The sequence below is a fragment of the Ogataea angusta genome (assembly GCF_019207475.1).
Source record: "Ogataea angusta isolate 61-244 chromosome Unknown 61-244_NODE_13_length_294202_cov_90.480228, whole genome shotgun sequence".
Lineage (NCBI taxonomy): Eukaryota > Fungi > Ascomycota > Pichiomycetes > Pichiales > Pichiaceae > Ogataea > Ogataea angusta.
In genome coordinates, this window is record NW_025065227.1 from 24,399 (window position 1) to 51,785 (window position 27,387).

General features: G+C 46.2%; 13 protein-coding genes across 13 annotated transcripts; 6 read left to right on the plus strand and 7 right to left on the minus strand.

Annotated features, from left to right (window-relative positions):
- Positions 1 to 155: 155 nt before the first annotated feature.
- On the minus strand, positions 156 to 1,298 carry KL928_005155 (uncharacterized protein; the record flags this gene model as incomplete). Its single annotated transcript, XM_043205933.1, has 1 exon — positions 156 to 1,298. One exon carries the CDS (start codon positions 1,296 to 1,298, stop codon positions 156 to 158), a length of 1,143 nt encoding a protein of 380 aa, XP_043057395.1.
- A 384-nt stretch (positions 1,299 to 1,682) lies between these two features.
- Positions 1,683 to 2,639, minus strand: KL928_005156 (uncharacterized protein; the record flags this gene model as incomplete). The annotated part of the gene is made up of 1 exon (XM_043205934.1): positions 1,683 to 2,639. The coding sequence occupies one exon, from the start codon at positions 2,637 to 2,639 to the stop codon at positions 1,683 to 1,685; it is 957 nt and encodes a 318-aa protein (XP_043057396.1).
- Positions 2,640 to 2,723: 84 nt separating this feature from the next.
- On the plus strand, positions 2,724 to 3,050 carry KL928_005157 (uncharacterized protein; the record flags this gene model as incomplete). The annotated part of the gene is made up of 1 exon (XM_043205935.1): positions 2,724 to 3,050. One exon carries the CDS (start codon positions 2,724 to 2,726, stop codon positions 3,048 to 3,050), a length of 327 nt encoding a protein of 108 aa, XP_043057397.1.
- A 234-nt stretch (positions 3,051 to 3,284) lies between these two features.
- On the plus strand, positions 3,285 to 5,060 carry KL928_005158 (uncharacterized protein; the record flags this gene model as incomplete). Its single annotated transcript, XM_043205936.1, has 1 exon — positions 3,285 to 5,060. The coding sequence occupies one exon, from the start codon at positions 3,285 to 3,287 to the stop codon at positions 5,058 to 5,060; it is 1,776 nt and encodes a 591-aa protein (XP_043057398.1).
- Positions 5,061 to 5,146: 86 nt separating this feature from the next.
- Positions 5,147 to 7,324, plus strand: KL928_005159 (uncharacterized protein; the record flags this gene model as incomplete). Its single annotated transcript, XM_043205937.1, has 1 exon — positions 5,147 to 7,324. The coding sequence occupies one exon, from the start codon at positions 5,147 to 5,149 to the stop codon at positions 7,322 to 7,324; it is 2,178 nt and encodes a 725-aa protein (XP_043057399.1).
- Positions 7,325 to 7,388: 64 nt separating this feature from the next.
- Positions 7,389 to 9,806, plus strand: KL928_005160 (uncharacterized protein; the record flags this gene model as incomplete). The annotated part of the gene is made up of 1 exon (XM_043205939.1): positions 7,389 to 9,806. The coding sequence occupies one exon, from the start codon at positions 7,389 to 7,391 to the stop codon at positions 9,804 to 9,806; it is 2,418 nt and encodes an 805-aa protein (XP_043057400.1).
- An 80-nt stretch (positions 9,807 to 9,886) lies between these two features.
- KL928_005161 (uncharacterized protein) lies at positions 9,887 to 11,383 on the minus strand (the record flags this gene model as incomplete). Its single annotated transcript, XM_043205940.1, has 1 exon — positions 9,887 to 11,383. The coding sequence occupies one exon, from the start codon at positions 11,381 to 11,383 to the stop codon at positions 9,887 to 9,889; it is 1,497 nt and encodes a 498-aa protein (XP_043057401.1).
- A 320-nt stretch (positions 11,384 to 11,703) lies between these two features.
- On the minus strand, positions 11,704 to 13,095 carry KL928_005162 (uncharacterized protein; the record flags this gene model as incomplete). The annotated part of the gene is made up of 2 exons (XM_043205941.1): positions 11,704 to 12,308; positions 12,450 to 13,095. The coding sequence occupies 2 exons, from the start codon at positions 13,093 to 13,095 to the stop codon at positions 11,704 to 11,706; spliced, it is 1,251 nt and encodes a 416-aa protein (XP_043057402.1).
- Positions 13,096 to 13,150: 55 nt separating this feature from the next.
- Positions 13,151 to 13,798, plus strand: KL928_005163 (uncharacterized protein; the record flags this gene model as incomplete). Its single annotated transcript, XM_043205942.1, has 1 exon — positions 13,151 to 13,798. The coding sequence occupies one exon, from the start codon at positions 13,151 to 13,153 to the stop codon at positions 13,796 to 13,798; it is 648 nt and encodes a 215-aa protein (XP_043057403.1).
- Positions 13,799 to 14,153: 355 nt separating this feature from the next.
- KL928_005164 (uncharacterized protein) lies at positions 14,154 to 14,894 on the minus strand (the record flags this gene model as incomplete). The annotated part of the gene is made up of 1 exon (XM_043205943.1): positions 14,154 to 14,894. One exon carries the CDS (start codon positions 14,892 to 14,894, stop codon positions 14,154 to 14,156), a length of 741 nt encoding a protein of 246 aa, XP_043057404.1.
- A 370-nt stretch (positions 14,895 to 15,264) lies between these two features.
- Positions 15,265 to 15,859, plus strand: KL928_005165 (uncharacterized protein; the record flags this gene model as incomplete). Its single annotated transcript, XM_043205944.1, has 2 exons — positions 15,265 to 15,350; positions 15,610 to 15,859. The coding sequence occupies 2 exons, from the start codon at positions 15,265 to 15,267 to the stop codon at positions 15,857 to 15,859; spliced, it is 336 nt and encodes a 111-aa protein (XP_043057405.1).
- A 17-nt stretch (positions 15,860 to 15,876) lies between these two features.
- On the minus strand, positions 15,877 to 17,112 carry KL928_005166 (uncharacterized protein; the record flags this gene model as incomplete). The annotated part of the gene is made up of 1 exon (XM_043205945.1): positions 15,877 to 17,112. The coding sequence occupies one exon, from the start codon at positions 17,110 to 17,112 to the stop codon at positions 15,877 to 15,879; it is 1,236 nt and encodes a 411-aa protein (XP_043057406.1).
- Positions 17,113 to 17,162: 50 nt separating this feature from the next.
- On the minus strand, positions 17,163 to 27,260 carry KL928_005167 (uncharacterized protein; the record flags this gene model as incomplete). The annotated part of the gene is made up of 1 exon (XM_043205946.1): positions 17,163 to 27,260. The coding sequence occupies one exon, from the start codon at positions 27,258 to 27,260 to the stop codon at positions 17,163 to 17,165; it is 10,098 nt and encodes a 3,365-aa protein (XP_043057407.1).
- Between the last annotated feature and the right edge of the window lie 127 nt (positions 27,261 to 27,387).

Below are 27,387 nucleotides of genomic sequence, written 5' to 3' on the forward strand. Positions count from 1 at the left end.
TTTAATGCACAGCACCTGTTACGTAATTGAGTCCATGTGTAGATTATTGATTAGTTTCCTGGGAGGTCGGCCACAATGGTGCACACTGCTGCCTATCCTTCCAACAGAGCGTGGTCTCTAGGACATGTATTTAAATTATGTATGTATAGCTATCATCAGGACACCTCGTTCGGAGTGACCAGGATCTTGACGTTTGTCTCCCTATGTTCGATCAGCCGTTTGAAGCCCTTCTCGACTCCATCCCTCAGGTTGACTTTGCCTGTGATCATCTTGCGTGCTTTGTCCATAGGTATAAGACCGTTTTCCAAGGCCTCGACAACTTGCTGGAAATCCTTGACGGTGTAGCACATAGAGCCGGTAGCGTATTTTTCCTGGTAAGTCAGAGACATTGGCATGAATCCAATTGGGTGGTCTCCCCAGATGGCCACGTTGACGGCAATTCCAGAAGGGCCTGTGACAACGATCGAGGTGGTGAACGTTTGAGGAATTCCGGAGCAGTCGAAGGCTGCGTGGAATCCTTCGTTTTCTGGCACCAAAGCCTTGAGAGCGGCGTTCGCGTCGTCACACTTGGAAGGATCAAACACTTCGGCGCCCAGTTCTTGTGCGAACTGTCTTCTAATCAAGGCCGGCTCGGAACAAACAATTTTTCCGGCTTGGTGGCCATGCAGAGCGAGAATGGTGGCAAGACCAATAGGACCTCCTCCAAGAACTAGGGCCGTCTGACCAGGCTGGAATCTAGCGCGTTCGACAGCATGCCAGGAGACAGCAATTGGCTCGATCAGTGCTCCAATATCGTCGGGAATCGAGTCTGGCAGCTTGACCATGTGGTCCTCACCGTAGACGACGTATTCGGCAAAACCGCCGCTGGCACCACCCAAACCGCAGAAACTCAACGACGCACAGCAATTCGGAGACCCGCTCTTGCAGGCTATACAAAGCTCGGAATCCTGGGCAACTGTGTCCTTGTAGCGCGCTTTGTCAGAGCAATGCGCTGTAGCTTCGACTGCGACTCTGTCACCAGGTTTCACGCTTGTGACGCCAGAGCCAACTTCAACCACCGTTCCGCTAAATTCATGTCCAGGACACAATGGAAGCTCATATCCCGAAATCCGGTCCTTTGTGCCTTTTTTAGGAAATAAGACAGGTCCTTCAGGATATGTGAACTCTTTCAAGTCCGTGCCGCAGATTCCACAGTAGCTGATTTTGATCTTGACATCTTTGGGACTCTTAATCTCCGGTTCAGGGACCGTTTCGGAGTACCGAATATCGTTTGTACCGTAATAGAGTAAGCCTTTCATTGGCAAGAGGGGGGTAGGATTTTGTGGTTTATATAGGATAATCTCTCACAACCGAGTGCCGACTAATTCCCACTTCGGCACCCAAGGCCCGGGACTCATTGGTCAACGATTAGCCATTCGCAACCACTAAAAAAGGTCATTGGGAGGGCATGCGGAGTAAGTCGGTGACCTATTATCTCTGGTGTGATTTGCAGCAGCATCGAACAATAGAGTCCTTTTTTCCTATTGTGAAAAAACCCCCGGGTTGGCTAGTTCGGTAATAAAATTGGTCACTCAGTAGAATTTGCTACCGAGTCGGAACTCCTTTTATTCACTCAGGTGCAATACATCCGCGTAGTATTTCATTGTCGCACAACGTGAAGTCACTAGCTTCACGTCTCGGAGTTAAGCCATGATTCTTTCACGAACCAGCGACTGGTAGTAAACCACCCCCACTTCCTTTTTGGGGTGTAGTAAACCCCGTTGGTACACCCCACCTATCAGGTTCTGTTGCGCGGCCTCACACAGCCAAATATCCTCGAGCGCGACCTGTCTCGCAAACTTGAAGTAGGCCTCGAACTGCTCGTCGCTGCCGTCGAAGAAATACTCAAACTCCATGCGCGTCTTGTTACCGTTGACTGGATTCGCGCGGAAAATTCCCATGCCTCCCCCGTATTGGTTCAGGGTGCATGATGGGAAAAAATACAGAAATAGTCCTGCGTCGTCCTGCTCGCCTACAGGATTGCAGTGGTGGCGGCAGAAGTTGGTGTGAATGTCAACCTTGTAGAACTCGAACGGATACACTTTGCTGAAAGCAGGGTGTGTATACTGGCAGTGCAAACACTCCTGGTACCCGTCAATAAAAGTCATGAAATTATAGTCACACTCATATACGAGTCTGCGGCGCAGCGTGCGGCTTCGGAAATCCTTGTTATTAATAAACCGGCCCAGCTCGTTCCCAAAATAATCCTCCAGAGTCTGCGAGGGAGTTCTTTCGTGGGTTATGAACACCAGCCCGCCCTCGGTGACCACGTGATTGACTGTTTCCAGCTTCTCGATCCTCGCGGCTATCTCTTCCTCGCTAGTGCATCCTTCTACGACGTCCTTGTAGACACCGTACCGCAGGTTCAGACTCTTGACCGCGTAGGGGTCGTCGACGTTGCACAGCCCGAAAAATGGGTTGCCCACGAAGTCCAGTTGCAACGCCTCTTTCAGCCCGTCGTTCAGCTCAGGGTGCATGGAAAACGCGTTAACAATAGACACAAAGTGCCAGCCCTTATTGTAGATCTTGTGCTTGGCCGCCTCTATGAATTTGTCGCTGGTGTACCATGTAGCAGGAACAGTTTTTGGGAGCTCGGACATTGTGCTCGTGCGGACACCTACAAGGCTCAGTCCCGTTTATATAGGAGTGGATGGTGTCGGAATAGTTCCGAGGCCAGCGCAAACATGGCCCTCGCTGTCCAAACGGTCGAGGGGTGGCTTTGTCGATTCCGCGACTTAGTTTCCGATTTCGGAAGTTTGACAGATATCGCAGGGCAGTGTTTCCGAGACGACGTCGGAATTTTGCGAGGCGTGTACATCGCATCTTATCTCATGCAGAATAGCAGGCATCTACATATACTAGCTTTCTCAGAGGCTGAGCAGTGTCCATGGGTCTTTACGAAGAATTTTCTCAAGACGGACCCCGACCGTCCAAAGTCATGCACATCTGGCACGTTACGTAATACGCCAACTTTTGAAAAGACGTCGCAATGCGGAGAAGCTCACAATTAATGGGCTCTCCATCACTGATAGGATCGTGCATTATCTCGTAATTGCCTTATCAGTGACAATATTCCTCATCGAATTGAATAACAACGGTTTGTAAGCGGACTTGGACATTATAGCTTGAAGCAGCCACAACATCCCTCTTGCAGACGTCCGGAAGTATATAAGGCTTGGGACGCAGCGAAAAAATTTCCAAGGGTCCTTTCTGTCACGTTTTCTCATCTTGACCTAAACTGATTCATGTCAAAGGTAACCCAGTTCTTAAAAGACGTCTTTGTCCCTGTTCCTCCTGTGAAGCCTGCGGGAAAGTCCCAGGAGGGCAGAACTGTCGAAATCGCGAGATCGACTTCTGCTCCTGTTGACGGACAACCGGTGGAGGACGAGAAAAACGTTCTCAACTACGAGTTGCAGACGGATCTCTCCTCTGAGGTGGATATCTACGATGTTGGCCACACCCACAGAAGTCTGAAAAACAGACACATCCAACTTATTGGTATTGGAGGCACCATTGGAGTCGGGTTGTTTGTCAACCTGTCAACGCAGCTGCACAAGAGCGGACCACTCGCTCTGTTTTTGGGCTGCGTGGTCTGGAGTATGCCGATTTTGGCCGTCACGGCAGCCTGCGCAGAAATGGTGTGCTACTTGCCAATTCCGTCGCCCTTTATCAGATTATCAGAGAGATGTGTGGACGAGGCTTTGAGCTTCATGACAGGATGGAATTTCTGGGTCCTTGAGTGTGCGCTGATTCCATTTGAACTCACTCTGTTCAACACTCTGATCCACTTCTGGAGAAACGACTACTCTCCTGCCATTCCTATTGCTATACAGCTCGTGTTGTATTTTCTGATCAACATCAGTGCGGTGAAATATTATGGAGAAACAGAATTTTGGCTGTCGATCGGGAAAGTGATGCTAGCTCTGGGGCTCATGATGTTCACCTTTGTCACCATGGTGGGAGGCAACCCTATCCATGACGTTTATGGGTTCCGTAATTGGCAACCGCCAATCGCGGAATATATCCACACAGGTGACCTTGGCCGCTTCCAATCTTTTTTGGGAGCCCTGATTACTTTTTCGTACCTGATTGCTGGACCTGAATATGTCTCTATGTCTGCTGGTGAAGTCGTGAATCCAAGAAAGATTCTTCCATCCGCATTCAAACAGGTGGCCTACAGACTGACTATTTTCTTCGTCGGAGGAAGTCTTGCCATGGGTACCGTGTGTCCTTGGAATGACCCCAATCTTGTGGCAGCTATTGAACAGGGAACCACTGGCGCAGGTGCCTCTGCTTATATTATTGCTATGAACAACCTAAAGGTGAGAATTCTGCCGCACATCGTGAACGCGTTACTACTCACTGCCGCTTTTTCTGCAGGCAACTCCTACACCTACTGTTCTTCTAGAAGTCTTTACGGATTGTCGCTGGAAGGCAAGGCTCCAAGAATCTTCTCGTACTGCAACAAGGCCGGTGTGCCAATCTACGCGGTGCTTTTGTCGCTGTGCTGGGGATTCCTTGCATTTCTCCAACTGGGTGAGAACTCTGCTACCGTGCTCTCTTGGATTGTCAACCTGGTGACAGCTTCCCAGATGATCAACTTCCTGAGTATTCTCGTTACGTACTTGCACTTCAGAAGAGCAGTCAAGAAGCAGGGCATTGATAGGGACGCATTTACTTTCAAGGCGTGGTGGCAACCATACATTTCTATCGCCGCCTTCTTTGCTATCTTTTGCATGGTCTGGGTGCAGGGCTACGAGGTCTTTCTGCCTGGAGATTGGTCTGTGGAGACGTTCCTTTTTTGCTACCTTATGATCTTTGTCGACGCAGGGTTATACCTATTTTGGAAGATTTTCAAGCGGACCAAATACGTGAATCCGCTGGATGTCGATTTGGTGAGCGGCCTTGAGGAGGTCGAGGCGCATGAGAGACATCTGGCCCATATGGAGGCCATCCACGGAAAACCAGTGAAGCGCTGGTACAACCGGATCGTTGACTTTTTGTTCGGCAACCAAGATTAAGGAGCTGGAGCTTTTATATTTATACTGATTTTAGATGGATTTATTTATTTTTGCTCGGAAAAAAAATCCTTATCGTAAATCATCGTATGGCCCCAGAGAAACAGAATCCTGTTCGAAAGCGTCAGAAATACTCAAGAAATGGTTGTTTGGCCTGCAAAAAGCGTAAGGTCAAGTGCGACGAGACATTCCCCACCTGCGGACGATGTGTAAAAATTGGCGCAGAATGCATTTATTACAGAGTCTTCAAATTTCAGGGTGTCAGTTCTACAAAACCCAAGCCTGAAGTCCAGCTCGTGCCTCAATCGAGGCCGGAATCTGAACCAGAGTCAAATGATGACACGAACAAGTCTGTCACCGAAGGGCTATCGAATCTGTTGGCGAACCAGGAGATGCTTTTTGGGGGGATAGCTGGGCTGTCGGAATATTTCGAGAATGATAATAATAGCACGGATCTTCAATCATTGCTACCAGAATACGACTTTTCAAGTCTCCAGCTTGATAACCGAGCAAGGCAGGCCTCAGACAGCAACTCATTGACCTCTGATTCGGTGCTGCGGTACGACTATCTCTATAATCTTAGGCAAAGCTTTGATGAGCGAGACCTGAACAAGATTGCTAACTCGCTGCATATCAGTACATTTGAGTCACTGCATCTACAGGCATTTGTGAAGGATGTGCACTTGATTCTGTTTCCTTTGGCAACCTCCTACCTGGACTCACCGTTCATTGTCACCTTTCTAGCAGAAGCTCAGAAAAGTAACTATCTACTCAATGCAATGCTGGCATCGGGAGCCCGTTTTCTCACAGAAAAAGCGCGGATTGACAAGGAGATACATTTGTCAAAGTATGGTAGCCAAGCTGACAAGACTTACATCGCCGAGCTCGATACCCAGATCGATATCAACGACAAATACCGTGTGCACTACCTTTCCGTTTGTTTTCAGTCGCTCAGGGATATACTAGAGAACATAGACAATTCTGACGAGAAGGTGGAACCTGCGCTGCTCACAAGTTTGATTTTGGCCGCAGATCTGTCCTCCAATAGAGACTATCGCTGGTCGTTGCATCTTCGCGGAGCAAAACAATTTCTGGGGAAATTCATGGGAGAAAAGAGCATTGACTCCGATTCGCTGATTCTCGCACGCTACCTTTTCTGTTCGCTGGAAATCTCCTCAGGAATAGCCTCTGCGGGTGCAAGCAGCTTGGATTTGGACGAGCTGACCACCTGGATTCCAATTCCACTGAATCACGGACCACTCTCTAAGCTCAGCAAAATGGGAATGGTTTTAGACGGATACATTGGCGACAGTTTCTGCGAAGGCGGGTTCAAGATGTATCTGGGGTACAGCGACGGCACGGCGGAGGTGGCGAAGGAGATTGTGGCTGCAAAAAGGAACGAGAAGATCGATCCGTTCACCATAGCACATATTTTTTCAGTGATAGACAAAGCCAAACAGTTCCGCGTGGTGACCAACAAAAGGCCGTACATGATTCCGATCGACTCGAAATACCACCCTTTATATAAGGGTGCCGACAAGACGCAACTCTCCATCTCAGGATACTATCATATGACGTCTGTAAAATTGCGTCAATTTTTCATGAGCTCAGAATCCTTAGAGAATGATTTTGAGCGATACAGCTGGTTTTCGTTCTACGACTTCACCCAGAACATCCGGCTGGAAACACTGTACTTGTATGTTTTGACGTCCGAACAATTCCTAGGCTGCAAGGTTAGCAATCCAGTGGTTCAGCGGCTGCTGAAGAAAGTACTGGAATCGTGCTCTTTCTTTATCCAGCGAAAGCACAAGGATATCACAGACCTAGAGAGATATTACAACTCGCCTATTATGCTTGAAGAAACAGCTCCGGAACTTCAATGCAACGAAAGCAGCAGCACGATTTTCCTCGACGACGAGGAGTTGGAGACGCTGTGTCAAAAGCATGTCTCGAGCCTCCAAGGAATAGATTTCGATGAATTCCTAAACATCGACATGGACCATCGTATCGCAATGTTCCAATGGTGTCTAATTATGTGTGCCTATTGCTGCATTGATGCAGTGGACAAGGTGTTGGTGGACTGTCTGCTGCATACGCTACTAGCCTTTGGACTGAAGAGTGTGAAAATGTACATCAGCAAAGTGAAAAAGATCTGGACGCAGCGACAGCTTCGGTACAAAAGTCCTTCCGGAAAGGTGTTCACGCTTGATGAAAGCTACGACCAGCAATTTTTCACAAAAACAGAGTTCTCATTTCTCTTCACCTAAACCGAGAAATATTTATTAGTGTTATTTGTATCGTACGCGAAATATAAATATTATTGTTTACTTTATGTCTACCGAGTCCATCAGCGTTATTGTGCGCTGTCGAGGACGAAATGAGCGCGAATTGCAAATGAAGAGCCCTGTGGTGGTACGTATTCCGGACCAGTCGGGCGCGAACCAGGTCAGTGTCAACACATCGCAGGATTTCATTACCAGCCAAGTTGCAGACACAAGAGTTTATACTGTGGATCAAGCCTTTGGTCCTGCGGCCGATCAAACAGTGTTTTTCCGTGACGTTGGTCTGCCGTTGGTCAGCGAGTTCCTGAAAGGCTACAATTGCACGATCCTGGCCTACGGTCAAACAGGATCCGGGAAAACGTACACCATGTGTGGAGACATCAGCGACAAGGAACCGGGAAGAGATGCAGGGCTCGTGCCGCGCGTACTTTGCAAGCTATTTGAATGCGTGGACAATGACTTTATGATTAAATGCTCGTTTGTTGAGATTTACAACGAGGAGCTGAAAGATCTGCTTGGAGATACAAAAAACGCCCGTCTTCGCATCTTCGAGCGCAAGAACTCGAGCGGAAACGGTATCAGGATCGACGGTCTTGAGGAGCATCACATTCGCAAGGCTGGAGAGGGGCTGGAGCTTTTGAAAAAGGGGTTGGAACGTCGCCAAACGGCAGCTACCAAGATGAATGATTTGTCTAGTCGGTCGCACACAATTTTCAGCATCACATTGATCCAAAAGAAAAATGACTCAGAGTACCAGTATGCCAAAATGAACCTTGTGGATCTGGCTGGGTCGGAGAACATCAGCAGGTCAGGGGCGATAAACCAGCGCGCAAAGGAAGCGGGCTCCATCAACCAGTCGCTTCTCACATTGGGCAGAGTCATTAACGCTTTGGTCGACAAGAGCAGCTATATTCCGTACAGGGAATCCAAACTTACGCGGTTGCTACAGGATTCGCTTGGAGGAAAGACAAAGACCGTGTTAGTTGCCAACATCTCTCCTGCTGGTGTGGATACGCAAGCTACCACTAGCACTTTAGAGTATGCTACTAAGGCCAAGGATATCCGAAATACAGCCCAAATCGGGCCTTTGATATCGGACAAAGTGCTGCTCAAAGAGCTTGTCGACGAAAATTATCGTCTGAAACTTGACTTAAAGGCCACAAGAAACAAGGAAGGAGTGTACCTGAACGAGTCCAACTACAATGAGCTCATGATTAATTACAAGAACCTCACCAGTGAAACAGAGGAACTAAGACGTCAAAACGAGCTTCTGACGATGCAAGCCAACGAGAACGCACATCTTCTGGAAGATGAAAGAAGGGAAAAGCTCAAGAGCCTCCAGAGCATGAAAGCAATGGAAGAGCGACTTTCTCAGCTTGAAAGTGCTCTGGAGAGTCAGCGATCTCGAGAAGTGAATGTAATAAAACTAACACAACAGGTCGTTGAGCATTGCAACCAGGAATCAGAAGAAATGATGAATAGTCAGAGCCGGTACCAGAAGAAGCTGAATGAGAAGCTTGAGGAACTGATCATGCCGGTGATGCAACATGTTGCGAAAAAATCCCAGAATGGTGATGATTTTGGCGTCGCCAAATTGGGCGAGAAGATCTCTGAACAATTGCAGACCATTGGAAAAGAGCAACAAATGCTCACAAACCGAATACTTGAGAAAACCGAAGAGCTACGTGCTTTCAGAGGCGAGTTGGATAGAGTTTTCAGTGAACTCAAGAACCAGCTGGGCTTACTGAGATCAGGAATTAGCGAATCACAAAACAACGATACCAAGTTCGATCACTATCTACGTACTGTGTTTGACGATAAGCCGATCGTGCAAAATGTCGCCGCCGAATCAGAGAAAATGATAGAAGAGATGAAGTCCCAGCTTATTTCTCAGTTCTCGCAATTTTCCAAGCATCTGACGCAAACAACCATCGAAGTGGTACTCAATTCCACCAAGGATAAAATTTCCGAGGAGCAGACTAAATGGGCCATGAATAATTCCACGCTCGCGGAAACTTTGGCTGACCGTAACGTCAAAGTGTTGTCATCGGTGGACCAGTGCGCATCATCTCTTCAGTCGCATCTGGAGGCAAATGTTGGATACTTGAACTACCAAAAAGCCAAGCTAGCTAATCTGAACAACTGTGTAGCAGCCACCAATACAGACGTGGCCGAACAGTCTGAGAAACAAAACAAGATACTCACGTCCTATGAATCGCTACAATCGTCAAACAAAAAACTCGAATTGACAATGGGCCAGATCAAGGAAAGTTTATCAGACCTCCATCAAGTCTTACCTCCCCCAAAACTGCACAAGCCTGTGCCAGGACTTCCAGAATTGCAAAGGCTGATTAACCAGCCCCTGCGCGAATCGAAAAATCGCAAAACACCGCATTCCTCGCCAACTAAAAGAGCCCTGCCTCAGCCGTCTTCCGAAAAGCGTAGACACACACAGCAGAGCAAATAATTTATGTATATTATAATTTATGTAACGTACCCAGCAGACCAGTACCAAGTATCAGATTGCAGTGCACAGTGGACTCTGACTCATCTATCGGCAGGGTCACTAACACTCTTTCTGAACATCTCGAGTGAAGAGGTGGTTCTGCTGCTGGCGCTGCTGCTGGATCTTCTTCTCTGCTTTCGTGCAATCGATGGTTCAACGTGCTCCTTTCCTAGCGTCTTAGCCAGCAAGGACAAAATGTCAGTGAGAGAAAGAACTCCTACCAGTCTGCCCATACTGCGAGATTCACCAAACTCCGACACAGGAGAAGGCTGCTGATGAACGGAAACTGACGATGGAGATTGCGACATGCTCTTTGACTCCAAAGGAGGCGCCTGACCAGAGGACGCGGACGATATCGAGGACTGGGTGTCCGGTTTCACTATCCATAAACGATGGGACTGTGTGGCCACCAACTTGGCCATTGTGCGAGCAAGAGAGGACGACGTGGTAACATGGAAGATAGGGAACGAATCCTTACCGTTTTCAAGGCCACGGGAGTTCAGAATCACAGAAATAAAATGCAGGCAGGATTTGTAAAGCAGATCGCTTTTCGACGACTTGGACACAAGCTTGACATCGGTCACAGAGATGTTTCCCAAGAGCTGGTTGTTTCTGTCAATAACAGCCAAAGACGAGATCATCAAATCATGCATTTTGACTAGAGCTTCAATCAATAGCTGGTCGCCGTAGATACTTATGACGTTTGAGGACCCGATGTTGAGGGCCTGGATGGACGAATTAAGCAAAGGCTCCATTGAAGGGAACCTCCTTGCGTTCTCCCATAAGAACTTCACCAACCGCCTCTGAGATAATATTCCTGTCAGCTGATTATCCCTGGTGATGGCAATTCTATGAACACCTGTTCCCAGGATTTCTACCACGGTGGACAAGGTGTCTTGTTCGCGCAATTTGATAAACGGATTCTTGTTTGTGAGGCGAATGACAAAGGAGACAGGGACTTGCTCTCCACACTGAGCACGCTTGATAAGCTCTGGAATCTCTTCCTTTGGCTCATAGTTGATCTGCAATAAAGATTCGGGCTTCAATTTGTTCAAGACTAACAATAAATACGAGTTCAAATCCGTGTAATCGAACGTCAAACAATTTGGGTCATGTTCGTATTCCTCTACGGGCACAGAGGTGAGGTTGTTCTTTACCAGCGTTTCGAAGGCTTTCTCAACAGAAATCTTGGAGTTTACCGTGATAAGCTTATTTTGTTCCACAAGTTCGCCCAATTGAATATGTTGCCATTCAACCGCAGTTCCTCCCAAATATGTGGAATTGGAACTGGACATGGATGGATTTCTCGACAATGACAAGTGGGAGCCGCTGTGATGCTGTAGCTGCTGTCCCAAAGTAATAGACTGGCTACCGGGCGACCCAGGACTTGACAAGCAGTTGTCCACAGAAGAAAGTTCCAGATGTTCAATTGGTGGTGGGCTGGATAGCATCTCAACAATTGAGCTTTGCCGTGTCTGGATCGTAGGGGATGCTGGTGTTCGCAATGTTGGTGAGCCTGGGAAGAAAGAGTTAGGCATGGCAATCTTGGTTAATCAAAATCTGTGGAATTGAGAAAATAGTTGAGCCTGACTCAACTCATGCGCATTTTGCGCAGCACGGGATGTGGCTAGTGGGGAAAAATTTGGGGAGCAATCAACTTTAAGCTAAACTTGCCCCGTGTAAGGCGGAATCATTTCTGTTGGTCAGTTCAGGGGGCGATCTGGGGAATGGGCCACAATATGGCGTTACCATAATGCATAGCCTACAGATCGATTGTGGGGTGACAAAAAAATAACTAAAAATAAACTGCTCTCGGCGAGAATCGAACACGCGATCTTCAGATTATGAGACTGACGCCTTAACCGACTGGGCCACGAGAGCATATAATACTCGTTTTTAAGGCTGTTATTCTGAAACTCACAAAGAGCTCAAAGTCACGGCGAGTCCATCTCCTGAGCTTCTCGCGGTCAATAGTAAGAAATCGTGTTATTGGGTGATTGGACTGATTGAGACCCAGAAGACCTCCGGAGTTAGGCTTGCTCTGCTTTTTGGCATTTTTAAATGTTTTCGTTTCTCTTGTGTGGTCTTTTTGGTCTTCAAAGCCTACTTTTTTAGTAGCCTTTGAGCTTTTCGATTCGAAACGACTGAGGAAGTCCGCAAACTTACTGTCCTTGCTTTGCTCGCTATCAACACTCTCGGGAAGCTCCACAATGGGTGTTCGGAAAGGAGTGGATGTCACAGAAAGATTGTTCTCATTCAATACGGAGCTTGAGCTGTACACCACCATTGGCGGAGTTCTGGCTCCAGGAAGGTCGTCCAAAGTTGACTGGCCGATCACCTTGGACGTTTCAGGAGACATAGACAGTACCTCATAGGCTTTTGTTCTGGGGGTGATGATATTCGTAGACTTTGGTTTCAGCACATTGGAGCGTCTATTGTACACTTTGTTAGTACTTTGTAATCCTCACTTACCTCTTCTGGGCCTTGTCGAATCTTTGAATACTGTCGTCATGTCGAACAAGAGAAAAAAAAGGGAGACAAATAAAATTGAGGATTCAGAATGAAAAGCTAGCTATTATGGTACATGCATCTATTGAGTTTCACGCGCAATCAGTTCCTCGTCGAAATTGATCAAATATACTGTTCTGCCCAGGTGGCCCTCCACTGGGACTGTATGCGCACTAACCTCGCACTTGAAGAAAGTTGAGTCTAGTATTCCCTCCACTATGCCTGCCACAAAGGCCTCGCAATTTAGTCCTTCATACTCTTTTGGCACAGAGATATATTTCATCAAGACAGGGGCGTTGTCAATGATCATGTACTGACAATTGGACTCGGACGATTTTTCCAGATTGTCTGCCGGCTTTTCGAAAAGACTGGGCCATATAACAGAAGTGATGAAATGCAGTATATCCAGGACCTTAATTTCTCGTTTCGACACGTTCGACTTCCCAGAAGAGGTGAGGTTGTTGTTGAAGTTTTCACGCAGCGAGGCCAGCTCCAGCACTTTGGTGCCAATGGAATATCCAAGATTGTTAAGTTTCCGCTCAAGTTCGATCAGGCTTTTTGCCTGGTTCAGGTTCATCGACACCATTTCCATGAACAGAAAGCTCAAGCTGGACACACTGATGTCGTGTCTTGCACGGTGGAGATTCCTGTCGTATATCGATGACCGCGGACGAATGACCGTAGTCGTTCCTGTTGTGCGCGGACCAACTGCTGGATCGTAACCGGAGGCGATTTTGGACATGAATATTAGTATTTTTTTTATTTGCAGATTGCAAGTTTTATTTTTTTTAATCACCATGGCCATCACCATCAGACAGGCCACCATCGAAGACCTCGAAGGCATGCAGAATGCAAACCTCACCAATTTGCCGGAGAACTACACAATGAAATACTATCTGTACCACCTGCTCTCGTGGCCCCAGGCATCGTTCGTGGCGACGACTACCGACCCAGAACTCGATCACCAGGATAAACCCTCTGCACACGAGACCAAGCGCGACATGCAGTATGTTGCGCCAGGAGAGAAGATCGTCGGCTATGTGCTTGGAAAAATGGACGATGACCCTGAATCGGAAGATAAAACCCCCCATGGACATGTGACCTCTCTCTCGGTGATGCGCACGTATAGGCGGATGGGACTCGCGGAGAAGCTCATGAGACAGTGTCTATACAGTCTGTGCGAGAACTACGATGCAAAATACGTCTCTTTGCACGTCAGAAAGAGTAACAGGGCAGCATTGCATTTATACAAAGATACTCTCAAGTTCGAGGTGTTGAGCATTGAGAAATCGTACTACCAGGACAAGGAGGATGCGTACTACATGAAGAAAAACCTGGTGTTGTCGGAGCTTGTGCCGAGCTCGTTCCAGGGAGGTGTCGAGGATAACTTGGATGAGGACTTACTAGAAAGTATACTAGAGGAGGGGCTCGGCAAACTAAACTAGAATCTAGGAAAACACGTACATGCATATGCTGGAATGCTGGCCAGTTCACGTTAGAGTTGACAGAAGAAATGGGAGATCATCACGGTTCAGACAAAGTTAGTTAGGTAGCGTGTTTTTTTCCACATCAACACGACCAGCGGACACAACGCCCCCTGGCCAGTCTCGAGCCAAATGCACTCTGGTCATCATAATGGTGATTGATCTTTCCATCCGTCTTCTGACAAATACAAAGATGAATATAAAAAAGAGTACTAAAAAAATTTTTCGGTCAAGATTTTCTCTAATCCTCGCCAGCACAATAGATTTTACACATGCGGAAGCTGCCCTATTTTCCAAGCTCGCCCATTGTCCCTTTTTATTCCTGCTCCTCTTTTCTGTAGGTCAGCTTGTCCACCTTCACCTCGCCGTCGATCAATGTGTACAAATACAGCGTGCACACAGAGCCTTGGATGTCCAGAAGACAGAAGCTGGGAACGGGATCCATGTACTCTTCGATCTCCACAAACTCTTCCGGCTTGCCACTCTCTGGCTTCTCTTCCTCCTTCTTGTCGTCCTTTTTGTCTTCATCATTACTAGCCTCTTTCTTCTCCTCTCCTTGCCCTATCTTTCCGTTCACTTCTGCTAGATATGCCTCCACCGTATCCACGTCCTCCTGATCCATCTTGCTCGTGCTGAATGCACCAGTGGCACTACCAGGGTTGACGAAAAACCGTCCGTCAAGCGTGTAAGCCTCAACCTTGTGTGTTGAACCATATATCAGTATATCCACGTTCATCAGTCGAGCTTGAGATAAAAGACTCAAAGGGTCCGCTTTAGGGACTATCTGGAAGCCATTCACAAGGCCAATTTTCAGCTTATCGTGATTGAAGACCAACGAAAGCGGAAGATTGTAGTCCTGGTCAAGATCGCCTTTCACCATCTGGAAATCCAGTGATAACGACTTGAGGAAATCCAACGTCGATTGCGAATTAGTCACATTTCCCAGACACAAAACCTGCTGGATCTTTCCCGTAGGCTGTAGGAGTTTCTTGAACTTATGCGGTATGTCGACTGCTCGCTCAGGGATGTGCAGGTCTCCGATGGCCAGAATGAGCATAGTTTACAAAAAATAAAAAGACAGCTAGGTATTTTTGTGGGGTGCAAAAATTAGGCCAAACCTCGCCCTTGATATCTACCATTAAAGAGCCAGTGCAGTCATTTCAGCCCTACTAGGTGACGCAATTGCGTCCTACTGACAGTATCTCATGATTGTGTCATGTTTATGAATTTATCTAGTCACACCTACTCCTTTTTATCAGATGCAAGGAAATCGCTGTCGTTAGTCATCCAATGGTTCAACTTACTTGATTGCCTTCTCAACATCCAGCTCAGGCTCGGAGGATTGGACAGCGGCTGGAGTGGCAGCTGGAGCAGCAGCAGGCGACGAAAAAGCCTTAGGGCCGTAAATTCCTCCGACCACGGTCAAAATGGTGCCAATAGCAAGCTATGATGTTAGTGGCCACGCCAATGGCTTACTTACCCAGTGTGGGGGGACTTTTGCGCCGAAAATAACGTATGGAGCAGCCATCTGGAAATATCGATAATCTAAATAGATTATTTTGGTTGGCTCGAAGAGAGCGTGGCGTACGTCAGCGGTTACGTAATACACATCACACTGCGCAGTATCACTTTTATTTGGCCCGAGTTTAGAAAATTTCGAGAAATTTCATTCAATGGTAAGTAGCTCCTCCACATACCATTGCTGACATATAGTCCTTCCTCAAGTCTGCCAAATCGATTATCCCTACTCTGGACAGAATTCTTGTCCAAAGAGTCAAGCCTTCCCAAAAAACCGCCTCCGGAATCTACATCCCAGAAAAGAACCAGGAGAAGCTGAACATTGCCAACGTGATTGCTGTTGGTCCAGGTGTTACCAACCAGAACGGTGAGCTGGTCAAGGTGAGCGTCAATGCCGGCGACAAGGTTCTCATCCCACCATATGGCGGCGCCAATGTCAAGGTTGGCGATGAGGAATACCTGATGTTCAGAGACTCTGATCTGCTTGCCAAGATCGAGGAGTAATGTAAATAGAAAGCTGTTTAGGAGCTATCAATGATATTTTTGGCTTGTGTCCAGTAATTTTCCAGTCTGAACTTGGCCAGTAAAGCTAGGATCTCCTCCTCGTCTGAGAAATTATACATTGTCCATTTTGAAAAGTGCAGATCGACTAGCTGGCCTTCCCAGACTAGTTCGCATTTGACGCCCCATTGGATCCGGTGCAGTATGAGCCGTTTATACTTGCTCACTGATCTTTCCCCACCTTCGACAATAATGAGGGTTTGACCATTTTCCATGTTCAAACACATGCCTTTCAGTTCCAGCTGCTTGGCATTGATGTTGACCTTATATCTGTGTTGGTTGTTTTCGAGGCTTTCTACCGCAAAAACAGCAGAGAAGCAGCCTTTTTGTAGATCTTTCTCAAACTTCCGTGCCATCTTTGAGGCTTTGTCTTCCTTGTTGGCGTGTCGCTCCATATTTGCTGCTTCGTGCTGTCGTCTGCGCTCCTCTATCTCCTGCCGCACACGCATTTCCACCTCTGTCGGGTTTTTGATCGCGTCGTTGGTCAGGACATTCATCAGGTTTTTCAACTTCACTTTAGGAGCAGGAGTTGGATCGAGTCCAAGCTTCATTCTGTCTTGCTTCTCTTTCAGTTTCATCTGTCGTTCGTTCTTCCGCAGTCGTTTAATCTCCTTCTTTGTCAAGTACAATGGTTTTGGCGGAGCCAAGTGTTTTTCCCACGGTGCCATCACCGGAACAGGATGCTGGACATACTCGGTTATCGGGTTTTTCAGATCATCTTTGTCAATATACTTGACTTTTAGCTCTTCTCCATACCGTCGCTCGTTGAGAAGCGGCTGATCCCACCATTCAATTGCCGGTGGCCGGACGGGAAGAAAATACTGCTCACCCGTTGTTTCATCTGGCGTAAGTCCCTGTGCAGCCAATGCCTTTTGTTCTTCCTGTTCCCGTTTCTCCTCCTCCAGCCGCCGTCTGATTTCGTTTGCGCGCTCAACATACTTGCCTTTCTCGTTCAAATGGAACTCTCGTCTCGGTCGCGAATATCTGATGTCTTTTTGGTCAATGTATGGGTTAACAACAAAACCTTCTCGCTTTCGAGGCTGTTTTAATGGATTATAGTTGGTAGGGACATTCGTCGTACCTCTCAACAACGGGTGAATCCCCACCTTTTCAAGCTCCGACGGCTCTGATGCGGAAACTTTCTCTCGTTTTGGCCGCTTGTCGACCGTTTCATGGTGTACTGGCCTCTTGGCCATGGTAAAAAAATAAATAAATTAAATACTAGATTATTTTTTATTTATATATTTCAGGCAAAGCCAAATCCTTCATGGCCTTCCATGATAGCCAACAGTAACGAACCGCGAAGTTTTTCGTAGCTCTCGTACTCTGGAAGATCAATCTGGTTGAAACAAGTATGAGAAGATGGAAGCCGGTCGGTGGATCCATACACTCTGTGAATACTGAATTTCGAAACACCAACCATACCAGGCAGCTCCTTGAATCCATTCAAAGGAACCTTACTGGTTCCGGTAGCGAATTGCAGCAGTTTGGCTTTCTCTTCAGCATCAAACGACTTCACGGCCCTCCAGAACCACTGGACTTGAGGCGAGGATGCGGAATAGTTTTGGTACTCTGTGTTATTTTTCCAGTCATCGACATCGATATCTGGGAGACCGGAAATCAGAAGTTCAAGCTCCTGATCATCAAAAATAGCTATCAGATCCTTTGGAATGATCTCGTAGAAACCCTTTAGGAAATTATCCATCTGTTCCTGAACACTGGTTTTCAAACGGTATTCGACAATCAGTCGAACATACTCATGTTTGTTTTCCTCTGTGACTGCAATGTCTCGGCCATTTGGCTTTAGGTCAATCACTTTCTCTTCTCCGTAGTCGTTGGTCTCTACAGAGAATGTTTCGACAATGATATCGGTTATGTCGTTCTCTAACATCCAAATCAACGATTTATAGTAGTCGAGATCGAGTGACTCAATATCCTTCAGGGAGACAGGACGGCCCAGAATTTGCTTGTAAACCGCACGACTGAAATGACAGTCTAGCATGCATCCATCGTAAACAGCTTTACCAATGATAATACCCACAAATTTGAAGAACGAGAGATGTTCAGGGTTCACCCAGGAAGTTCTGTTAGGATGGAAGGTAGTCTTGTCAGAGGCAACAGGGGTGAAGAGGGCATAGTCTGGATTGAACATTTGTCTCGAAAGAACTTGGTACCACTCTCTAGTCAATCCACCGGCATCGACACCTTGTTCGCCACGGAACTGAATGTCGAGCTTCGACTTTCTAATATCTTGCGGAGATTTGAAGAAGAGCGCTCTATAGGAGTCCAAAAACACTTGTTCTCTCTTCACATTCACAGGCAATGTTGGCCTGTCACCATCATCGTGATGGAGTTTCTGCTCGAAATAAATCCGCTTGTTATCAAACTCCAACACCTTAGGGTTTCTGATCAAAACAGAAAACGGACCACTCATCAGTTTTGGATTGTTCCTGATCATTTGGTTCAAGATTTTCTTGTGCTCCTCGGTGAATGAAAAGAATAGACTTTCAATTGGCTCACTTGTGAAATCGTACACCTTCTCTTGGTATCTTAACACATCTCTGACCGGCAAATCTTCAACCTTGCTATGTTTACAGACAACCATCAAAGCTTCAATCAGTGGAGATAAGATGGTGGCAACATGGGCCAGGTTCTGGTTGTCTCTAAGAATGCACAGACAGTCACTCAAAGCTCCCCAAAGAGGTCCAAGAGCAGAACTCTTATATAATTCTTTCAATTCATCCACCTCAGACGACTCGTTGGGTTTGTTTTGCTTTGTCTGGAAGAGATAATCCAATGCAGTGAGAACACGCAAAAGCTTGGCCTGATCAGACGAACCACTAGCAAAATTGCTGAGCGATGGGATATCTTCACTATCAGGATCGCTCTTCATTTCTTCAATCAAAATTCTAAGGTCGTCAGCAATCTTTTGGCTCAAAGCTGTGGCTTTTTTGGACAGTTCCCTTGGGAAAACTATCTTCGCATTTTCAATCAAAGAGAGGTTCTGAATTGAGGCAATAGTCTGCTGGAACACCTTGCTTGCACACTCATCCGCAACCAGAATGTTAATGATCAGTTTCAGATTTCTATCGGGAATGAAAGGCAATTGAGGAGCCTTAGACTGTTTTTTGTCTGAATCACTAATTTCAGTAAGCTTGGAACGAATTGCCTGTAATGGTCGGGTAGCAATCTGGAAAGTGCGTGATAATATATCCATCAGGTTAGTGTCTTCTTTGATTAATGGATTGTCCAACAGATTCAACAATATGTTGATTGGATACTTGTAGCTATTGTCCTTCCACTTATGCTTTTTCGCTAACTTCTTCATCAATGGATTATTGTCCTGATCCATCAAAAAGTGGAATCTCATGTGGTTCTCATTCTCCAACAGGTACTGAATAACGTCGATCGCTTGAGTGGCAACTGTCAAGGTTGTGCAGCCAATTGGAAAACTACCACTTCTGTTATATGATGGGGATGCGGTCGTGTGAGCCGACTTGACAGGTGAAGCAAAATGGTCGTTCTGCGATTGAGTGTGTGATCTCTGACAAAGTTGTTGGTAAGTCGCCTCCAATGCTAGCTGGTCAGATATTCCCTCTTGAAGAATATAGAGCAACATTGTGACGATCTCGCTCCGGGTTTGTTTGTTGTAGCATAGATACCCCAAAGTGCGGAAAAAGCTCTCACGCTTGTAGTATAACTGTGGAACAAATATCATCTTGAGCAACGCAGAAACACCAGACTTATCAACCATTGGAGAGAAGAAAATCTTCTGGTGATGTTTCTTTTGTGCTTCTTCTTCCTCCTCTTCATCTTCAATCACAGCTTCGTTATCGTCCTCATCGTCGAACTCAGCATCCCCTTCGCCCAAAGATCGCATAATACGGCTTTCGAACGACGCATGGTATTCGTCACGCATGATCTCGTTACGCAGCTCGTCAGGAAGAGCAGCCATGAACGCCGGATCAATCTCAGGAATTTGGTTTCCACTGGTAGTGGCCTCAGCTCTTCTCTCACGAATATGCTGTGCGAAAACTTCTTCTCGAAGATCATCCGGCAAAGCTTGTAGGTATTCAGGATCAATGTCAGTTCCACTGATATCAACTTCGCGACCGGCGATGTTAACATAAACTGGTTCTCTGTCAGGATCCTCTGCCCTACTTTCTCTTTCCTGTTCGGCACGGGCTTGAGCTGCTGCTTCTTCCTCCTTACGTTTAGCCTCTTTCTCTTCGGCAGCCTTACGGATTTTTTCCTGTCTTTCCTCCTCTTTGCGTCTTTCTTCGTTGGCAATCTTCATACTCTTCTCGAATATCCTGTTCACAATACTTGGGATGACACGACAAGCGTACTTGGTTGAGTGCTTTCCATAGAAGAGAGCAACAGTTTCAGTCCATCTCTGAACCGTGGACTTAATATATATGTTGGGGACCTGTTGATTTTTCTTAGACGATGGTGAAGGAGAATGACCATTTAGGGCACGCAAAATGTCCGTGAGTCGTCCACCGTTGACAGGAAGAATCTGTGTTCTTCCACCGCCTTGTCTTGGGAAAATCCAATGATGGAAAAAGACTGAGCCGGAGCGGTCGCCAGACTCACGCAAACTTTCCGATGGCGGAATCAGGGATGTTCCACCCAGGAGCTGCATTTCAGCCTCATCGTCATTTCTTGAATCGAATGGATTGGAGTGGAAGCGATGGAAAATGTCATTGTCGTCATCATTTGAGGATTCTTCGTCAACAAAGAAGTCATTTGCGCGGGACTGTAAAGCAATACGCCGGTTATGAGAGCCACGATGATGTGTCTCGTTGTTCTCGTGCTCAGCGATCCACTCCTCAAGAATGGCACTATCGTCATCGCTATTGTTCATATCCTCATCGTCCTCGTTTTCATCGTCGTCCTCGTCATCGAAATCGTCTTCATCGGCAAGAAGCTCGATTTCATGCTCTGGATAATCCTCGTAGTCGTCTTCGTCTTGATCGTCCATCTCTGAATCGTCCATGTCGTCGTCTGACCCACTGACAATATCGATCACAAACTGACCACGGTCAAGCAGGTCGCCAACAGAGCCTTCACTATTTTCAGCAGAGTCATCACTATCTTCTTCGTCATCGTCTTCTTCCAAAACTTCCACATCAGACTCCATCATTTCATCGTCGTCCTCATTGTCCTGCTCCTCCTCATCCTCGTTGTCCTCATCCTCGGAATACACAATTTCAATGTCGTCTCCATCAAGGAAATCTTCTTCGTCATCCTCGTCTTCCTCGTTTTCAACATCATCCAGATCGTACATTCCAAGAGTGGAGTTCCTCAAAAGGTCAGGGGTCTCTTCACGCTCATCCAAATCCTCCTCGTCAATGTCTTCTTCATCAGCATCCCCGGAGCCTTGTTCACGGAAAAGATCTTGTTTCGAGACCTTTATAGACCCCAAGGACGACAAACAGCGCATTATGCCGCCTGAAATCATCTCTGTGTGAGGGAAGTTGACATCCAAATCGGCAAGAATGTTTGAGAGAGCAAGAGGCAGCTTTTTTTCAAGAAGCTCACGAGCAAGGAAATAAGAATCGTACTGAGTGACAGTCTTGTCCACGGCAGAAGAAACGCTCAGCTCAAATTTTTCACCAAGCAGTTTGCATGTGAGGTCTAGCACGTCGACAATCTTTCCATACCGATTGTATGCGCTGTCAGAACCCGCGTTTGCTTCCTTAATTACCTTGATGATAATGTCTGCAGTGAACTTTCTCACAAATGACATATCGGGGTCTGTGATCTTTGGGTCATCGTAGTTCACTCCCTTGGTTGGTGTTGAAGAAACCAATGCAACAATGCAGACGCTCGCTAGAAGAGTTAGCAGACGGCGACGCTTGACTTCTGCTGCTGATGAGTTGTTGAATGGGTCTGAGGACACAAACTGGTGCAGCAGCAAGTTGAGTGCTGTGCTTCTTGGTTTGTCGATTGTGACTTGATCGTTCTGCTTCTTTGAAAACGTCAAAAACTCAGTTTTGGCTGGTTTATAGGAAAACAGTAATTCTGCGATCGTTTGCAACAGGAAACAGGCATACGCACACTCTGTATTCTCAAACATGACATGCTTCGAATAAATTTCCTCTGCACCGTTGTTTTTCTTTTCCTTATCGTTGGATTCCTCCTTCGACGAATTCTCGGGGGAGGAGATAAAATCACTTTTGGCAACCGTCATTAGCTCACTTAGAAGAATTTGCATCAATCCTGTCGGCGGACGCCCTCCATCTTTTTCAACTTCGTTCATCAGAACATCGTTCTCGTTCAAGAACTTGCGCTGTTCTGGTGTGAGAACACAGATGCTAAGGCTCTTGATTGGAGATGAACATTGATATAGAATGCACATTTCCACTATGAGATCAACAAACACTTGATCGGAGCGCAGAACCAAAGCAGAATTCTCTTTGAGAAGTCCAGAAAGCTCTCTGATCCTTGGCTTGCTGTTTGCTTTCTTATCCTTCTTACGAAGTGCCAAAATCCTTTCCAGCTCTTTTGCAAAGTAAGCCTCTATAATTTCCCTTGATTCCATGCATCTTCTGATCAAAGTGATCACGAGAGCCTGCAAGTTGGTATCCGAGTCAGGGAACTTCTTGATGGATTGGATAAGAGGCTTGATGACCTTCGACTTACTAATCAACATTCCATTTTCGTCCGAGTCGCAGTAGAGAATTAATATTTTGGCAACAGCGAGGGCTGTCTCAATGTTTTCAATGTTCTCAATATTGAGGACGGCGTGGAAAACCTTCTCCACAACCTGAGGCTCGACCGCATAGACGGAGGAGAAGTTGAAAGAAGAGCTCGTAGCAAATTCGTGCTCTAGAGGTTCGACATCTGGTGCCATAGGTATTCTGCATGAGCAAAATATCTTCTCAAAGACTAGCAGTGCGCTTGGGAACCAGACAGTGTTGGCCGCCTCTGGTCGTATCTGGTTACCAATAGTGGATAAAATCTCTTCCATAACTCCTGAGTAAGAGGAAATCCACTGTTCATCAAGAAGTAGTGCCAGAAGATTGAGCATGCTTGCAAGTCTTTCATACGAGGAATCATCACCGTCAGTAAAACCAAATGAGCAGACACTCATAAACACAGGGTACAATATCTCCGAGTATGACATAGTCTCCCCATATGATGACTTCGAGACGACGGTACTAAGCAAATCTCCAACTCTGTAAACAGCCTTTGGAAAAAGCTGAGCAATTTGAAGCCAGTAATCAATGAAATTGGGCTCATTGGCACCTCTGGAGAAATTCAGATCATCTAATGTGCACACGTGAAGATACTGAGGACCGACCGGTGGTGGATCAGGAGCAGAATATTTATGGCGATTGGCGCGATCAACCACTTCGGCCCAATCCACTGGCTCGCTATCTGGAGTTTTGACAGGCGAGTCTGAAGATTCAAACTGTGCGAAGAGATCCTCAGGATCCTCTGTATATAATACTTCGATATTGTTGCGATAGAACAAAAGGAAATCCAAAGCTCTGGATTCCGGCACTCCGAGGCTTTTCAAGTATTCGATCTTGCTAGTGGATGGAGCAACCTGTTCATAAGTCAGTGGGTACAACCTTCCTTCGAATGCCGGTGACTGAGAAGTGGAAACCGAACAGTAGAAGTTCTTGTTGATTGCGATCAGCTTTTCAACCAGACTCAGAGGAATGTTCTCTGGCTTCTTATCAAGAATCCCGCAGTTTTCCTCGTTCAAAAGTTCATTTAGCAACCCGAAGCTTGCGAGAGATGTCTGGATAAGAACCGAATTGTTCAACTCCCGGTAGTACGGATAACTGTTTCTGAAAAGATCAGGATAGAGCTTTTCCTGGGAGGGAATAGGGGCAATCATTGTTTTCGTGGCGATGGAAGTGAAGATGCTTAAGATCTGGTTCAACAGTTTGATGGTTGTGGAACATGGGTTTATGTCAATGTACTCCAACTGGTCGAACTTTTCGACTTCCGACTTCTCAAATGTCTGCAGATATTCAAAGTAAGTGACCGCCAGTTCGCGAAGACTAATTATACCTTCATTTTGGAGAAGGCAAATAACCATCATCGTGTTCACTTGTTCCGTACTCCTGCTGCGCATATACAAACTGGAGTAAATCAAGTTCACCATCACGAGATAATAGCCGGTCCTGATCTGCATATTCTCTGTTCCTATATTGCGAATCTGATTGACGATCATGTTCGAGAATTCAACCACCATACGAGTGGCATTTTTTGGGACCATTCCAAACCGACTATCTTGCCTCTTATCGGTGCTGATACGGCACAAAGAATTGAAGATGTAACGTAACCAGGACTGACAACGAGAAAAGTGGAAGCACAGAATGGACAAATTTTTGAATTTGGCACTTGTACCATCCCAATCTCCGTTTTTCTCATTCGGCTTTCCTATTTTGATTTGAAGCGGAGAAAAATCGTTACTGACGGCAGAAACCTCTTTACATGCCTCAGCTGGAGTTCTCGAGTGAATCAGAACTTCTTCCAAGGTAATTCTTCTGTAGAAGTTTGATAGCTCTCGCATCAATATCACACCCTTTTCCGACCCAAAGTATGCTGATAGCTGCTGCATGCTGTTCGCCGTCAGCTTGTTTGCCGAGCCATAATGGTCACTGAAGACATATAGAAGACAATCCAATATACCAAGCTTCGAAAAGAACTCGCCACCTCTGATCGCAGCGGTTTCGTCATTCTGATCAAACTGATCAAAAAATGACTTCTCGTCGCTGTTGTATGTGGTGAACTCTTGTAGCTCTTGTAAGGCAGAATAAATTGCGCTCATTAGCTCCTCAAGAGCAAACGAAGGTCGCTCGTGATCGACAAACTTAATGATTGATGTCAATGAAAACAGGGCATTTGAAAATACGTAATCGAATGTAACATTGGGGATGCACACGTATCTTAGACAATCTTTCATACTAATGAGAGTTGCCACCTGTTTCCAATGGGAACTGTTCTCCAACAAAGATCCAAGGAAAATTAGTGAGCATTCCAGGAGATCTCCCTGATTACTGGATTCCCATATATCGAGTTCGGTACCATTTTCCTCAAATTTGCAGAGCTCTTCATCCATTGAGTAATATAGAGATCCCTTTGGTGATTGGTAAAACTTCAAAGGCTCGAAGCTAACCAAATCCGGAATGTGCTTGAATATGTGTAGTATGTTCTCCTTTATGATAGGCTCAAGTTCAGGATGGTGTCTGGCAAGCTCATCAAACATGAAACCCAGCGGAGAGGCATTTTCCTCACGAAGAAGCTCTTTGCAGAGGGCTGCGTCTGTGAAAATGTTGAAATATTTTCCTACGAGATCCTCAGATTTCACTCTTTGTAATCCTTCTTTGTTCAAGGAGATCGCTCCAATGGCGTCTGGTATAGCCAGCAACAATTCAGCTGACTTGCCTAGCAGACCAGTGAAATTTACCATGAAAGCGTCTATGACGCCAGCCTCGTTTAGGATAGCGTATGCAGTAGGTTCGTTGTTAATAATGCCCGTCATAATGTTGATTGTATCGGTGAGAAGTTCGTAGCCAAAGACTGTTGGGTTTTCCACAATTTTGATAAGGCTTTTAAGAATCGGAGAGTCGTACAGATTTCTCATACGATCGCCTTGGTGATTGACGATCAGATGAAAAAATAATTTGAGAAGCGAGTTGATGGTCTTGACTTGGCGAACGCTAATACTATGAGAAACGATAGCATCCTTCGGAGCGCCGCCATCATAATCTGGGTTTTCCAATGCGAAATCCACTTCGTATGCCAACAAATCAATCATGATTTGAAAACCATTGCTGGCGATGAAACTGTCCAGAATATCAGGAAGAGATTTCAGGAATAGATCAATCAGTTGCAATGGCCCCGACCTTGTCATCCTGAACGAGTTTTTCAGTGGTAAAAACTCAAGGAGGATGTTCATCAGGCCAGCTGTTCTAAGATGAGCCACCAAGTGCTTATTGTCAATCAAGTTCGCAATCAGATTGAAGAAGTAGTTTAGATAAGAATGGTCCATGTCTGTCCGATCCTCTTTCGCTGCTTTGAGAACGGAACGTAATATATGGAATAAAAGACCATGGTTAACGTTTCCCCCCAGAGCCCTCATCAAATCGCTTCCACCACTCTTTTTTGCAGAAATACTCACAAACGCCCTCAGAGCTGCGTACGACGGTTCGAATGGGACCACATTATCAGGATTGATGAGGTCGGCCATGTAGCTCAATAAGTAAGGCTCTTCGTCGAACACAGAACTGGCCATCACTGAATAGAAGCAACAACAGGACGCAGCTGCAACAGCCAAACATTTCAAGGTCACCAAGTTTTGTCTGAGCTGGACGCTTTCATATGACTTGTTGTTGAATGCTTTTGCGATGTAAACGGCAAGCACAAAATCGAATTGGTTTTCCTTCGGTATTATGTTGGCGGCCTTATCATATATCTGCTGGAAGGACAGTTTTCGAACGTTATCTTCGTTGAGAACGAAATGGTGAAGACCTTCCTGCTCAACAGATGCCGTCGACAATTCGCTCTTGATTTTCTTCGTCTGTGTGTTAAATATTTGCTTTGATTTTTTCTTCGAGTGGTGCTCTTGACTAGGTGCTGTCTGCGAAAGAGACTGCACTCCACGCTTTCTCCTTGTATCTGCAGTTGCATTATAATATTTGAAATCCAAAATTTTCCACTTTGCTGGTAGTTGACTTTCTGTGTTGATGCAATCCAATAAACTGATGTGAACCAGAGCCTGGGTTTGTTCCTTGTCCTTTTTGTGTTTTTTCCAGTTCTGCGTGTCAATTGGAACCGGAGAAGTGTAAACAGGAGCAACCTGCGGCGGGAAAAACGTGGAAAGCTTCAGCAGGGTGTTTCTCACCTGTGCTGGCGGAGAAAACTTGCTGTTCTGAACGATGGCAAACCTCTCACAAAGCAGGCACGTAAGCCTCAGAGCGCAAAGCCTAACAGCCATTGAGCACGAACTGATCAGCTGAAAGACATAGGAAGCCGAATTGTATATCTCCTTGTTCGAACAATGTTCCAGCAATGTGTATGTGTAGTTGAGAACCGCACACACGACTCTCTCGTCTGCTTCCTCCACCATAAGTAGCTTCGGATATTCCTTGTCCAGATCATACTTCTTGACATGTGCCTCCAAGAGCTCGTCCATCCGGTTCAAAATCGGAATGTAGTGAAAGAGATCGATTCTCAAGCCATTCCATAGCTCCTTTGATTTGGCCTCGGAAATGAGCACAAACTCTTCCAGGGAACAAGCAGCCAGCTTCTCGATAAACTGTTTTACAGGCTCTGCCAACTCCTGCTTTTCTAGATACGATTTTCTGGAGACAATCATGGCCGCTGAGTATCTTGTTTTCCCATAATTTTTGCTCTTGCCAATTTTTTGACTTCAGGTCCTGGTGCAGAGATGCACTGGATACTGCTCCCTTTTATCAAGGGCAATGGAAATCAGGATTATTTTT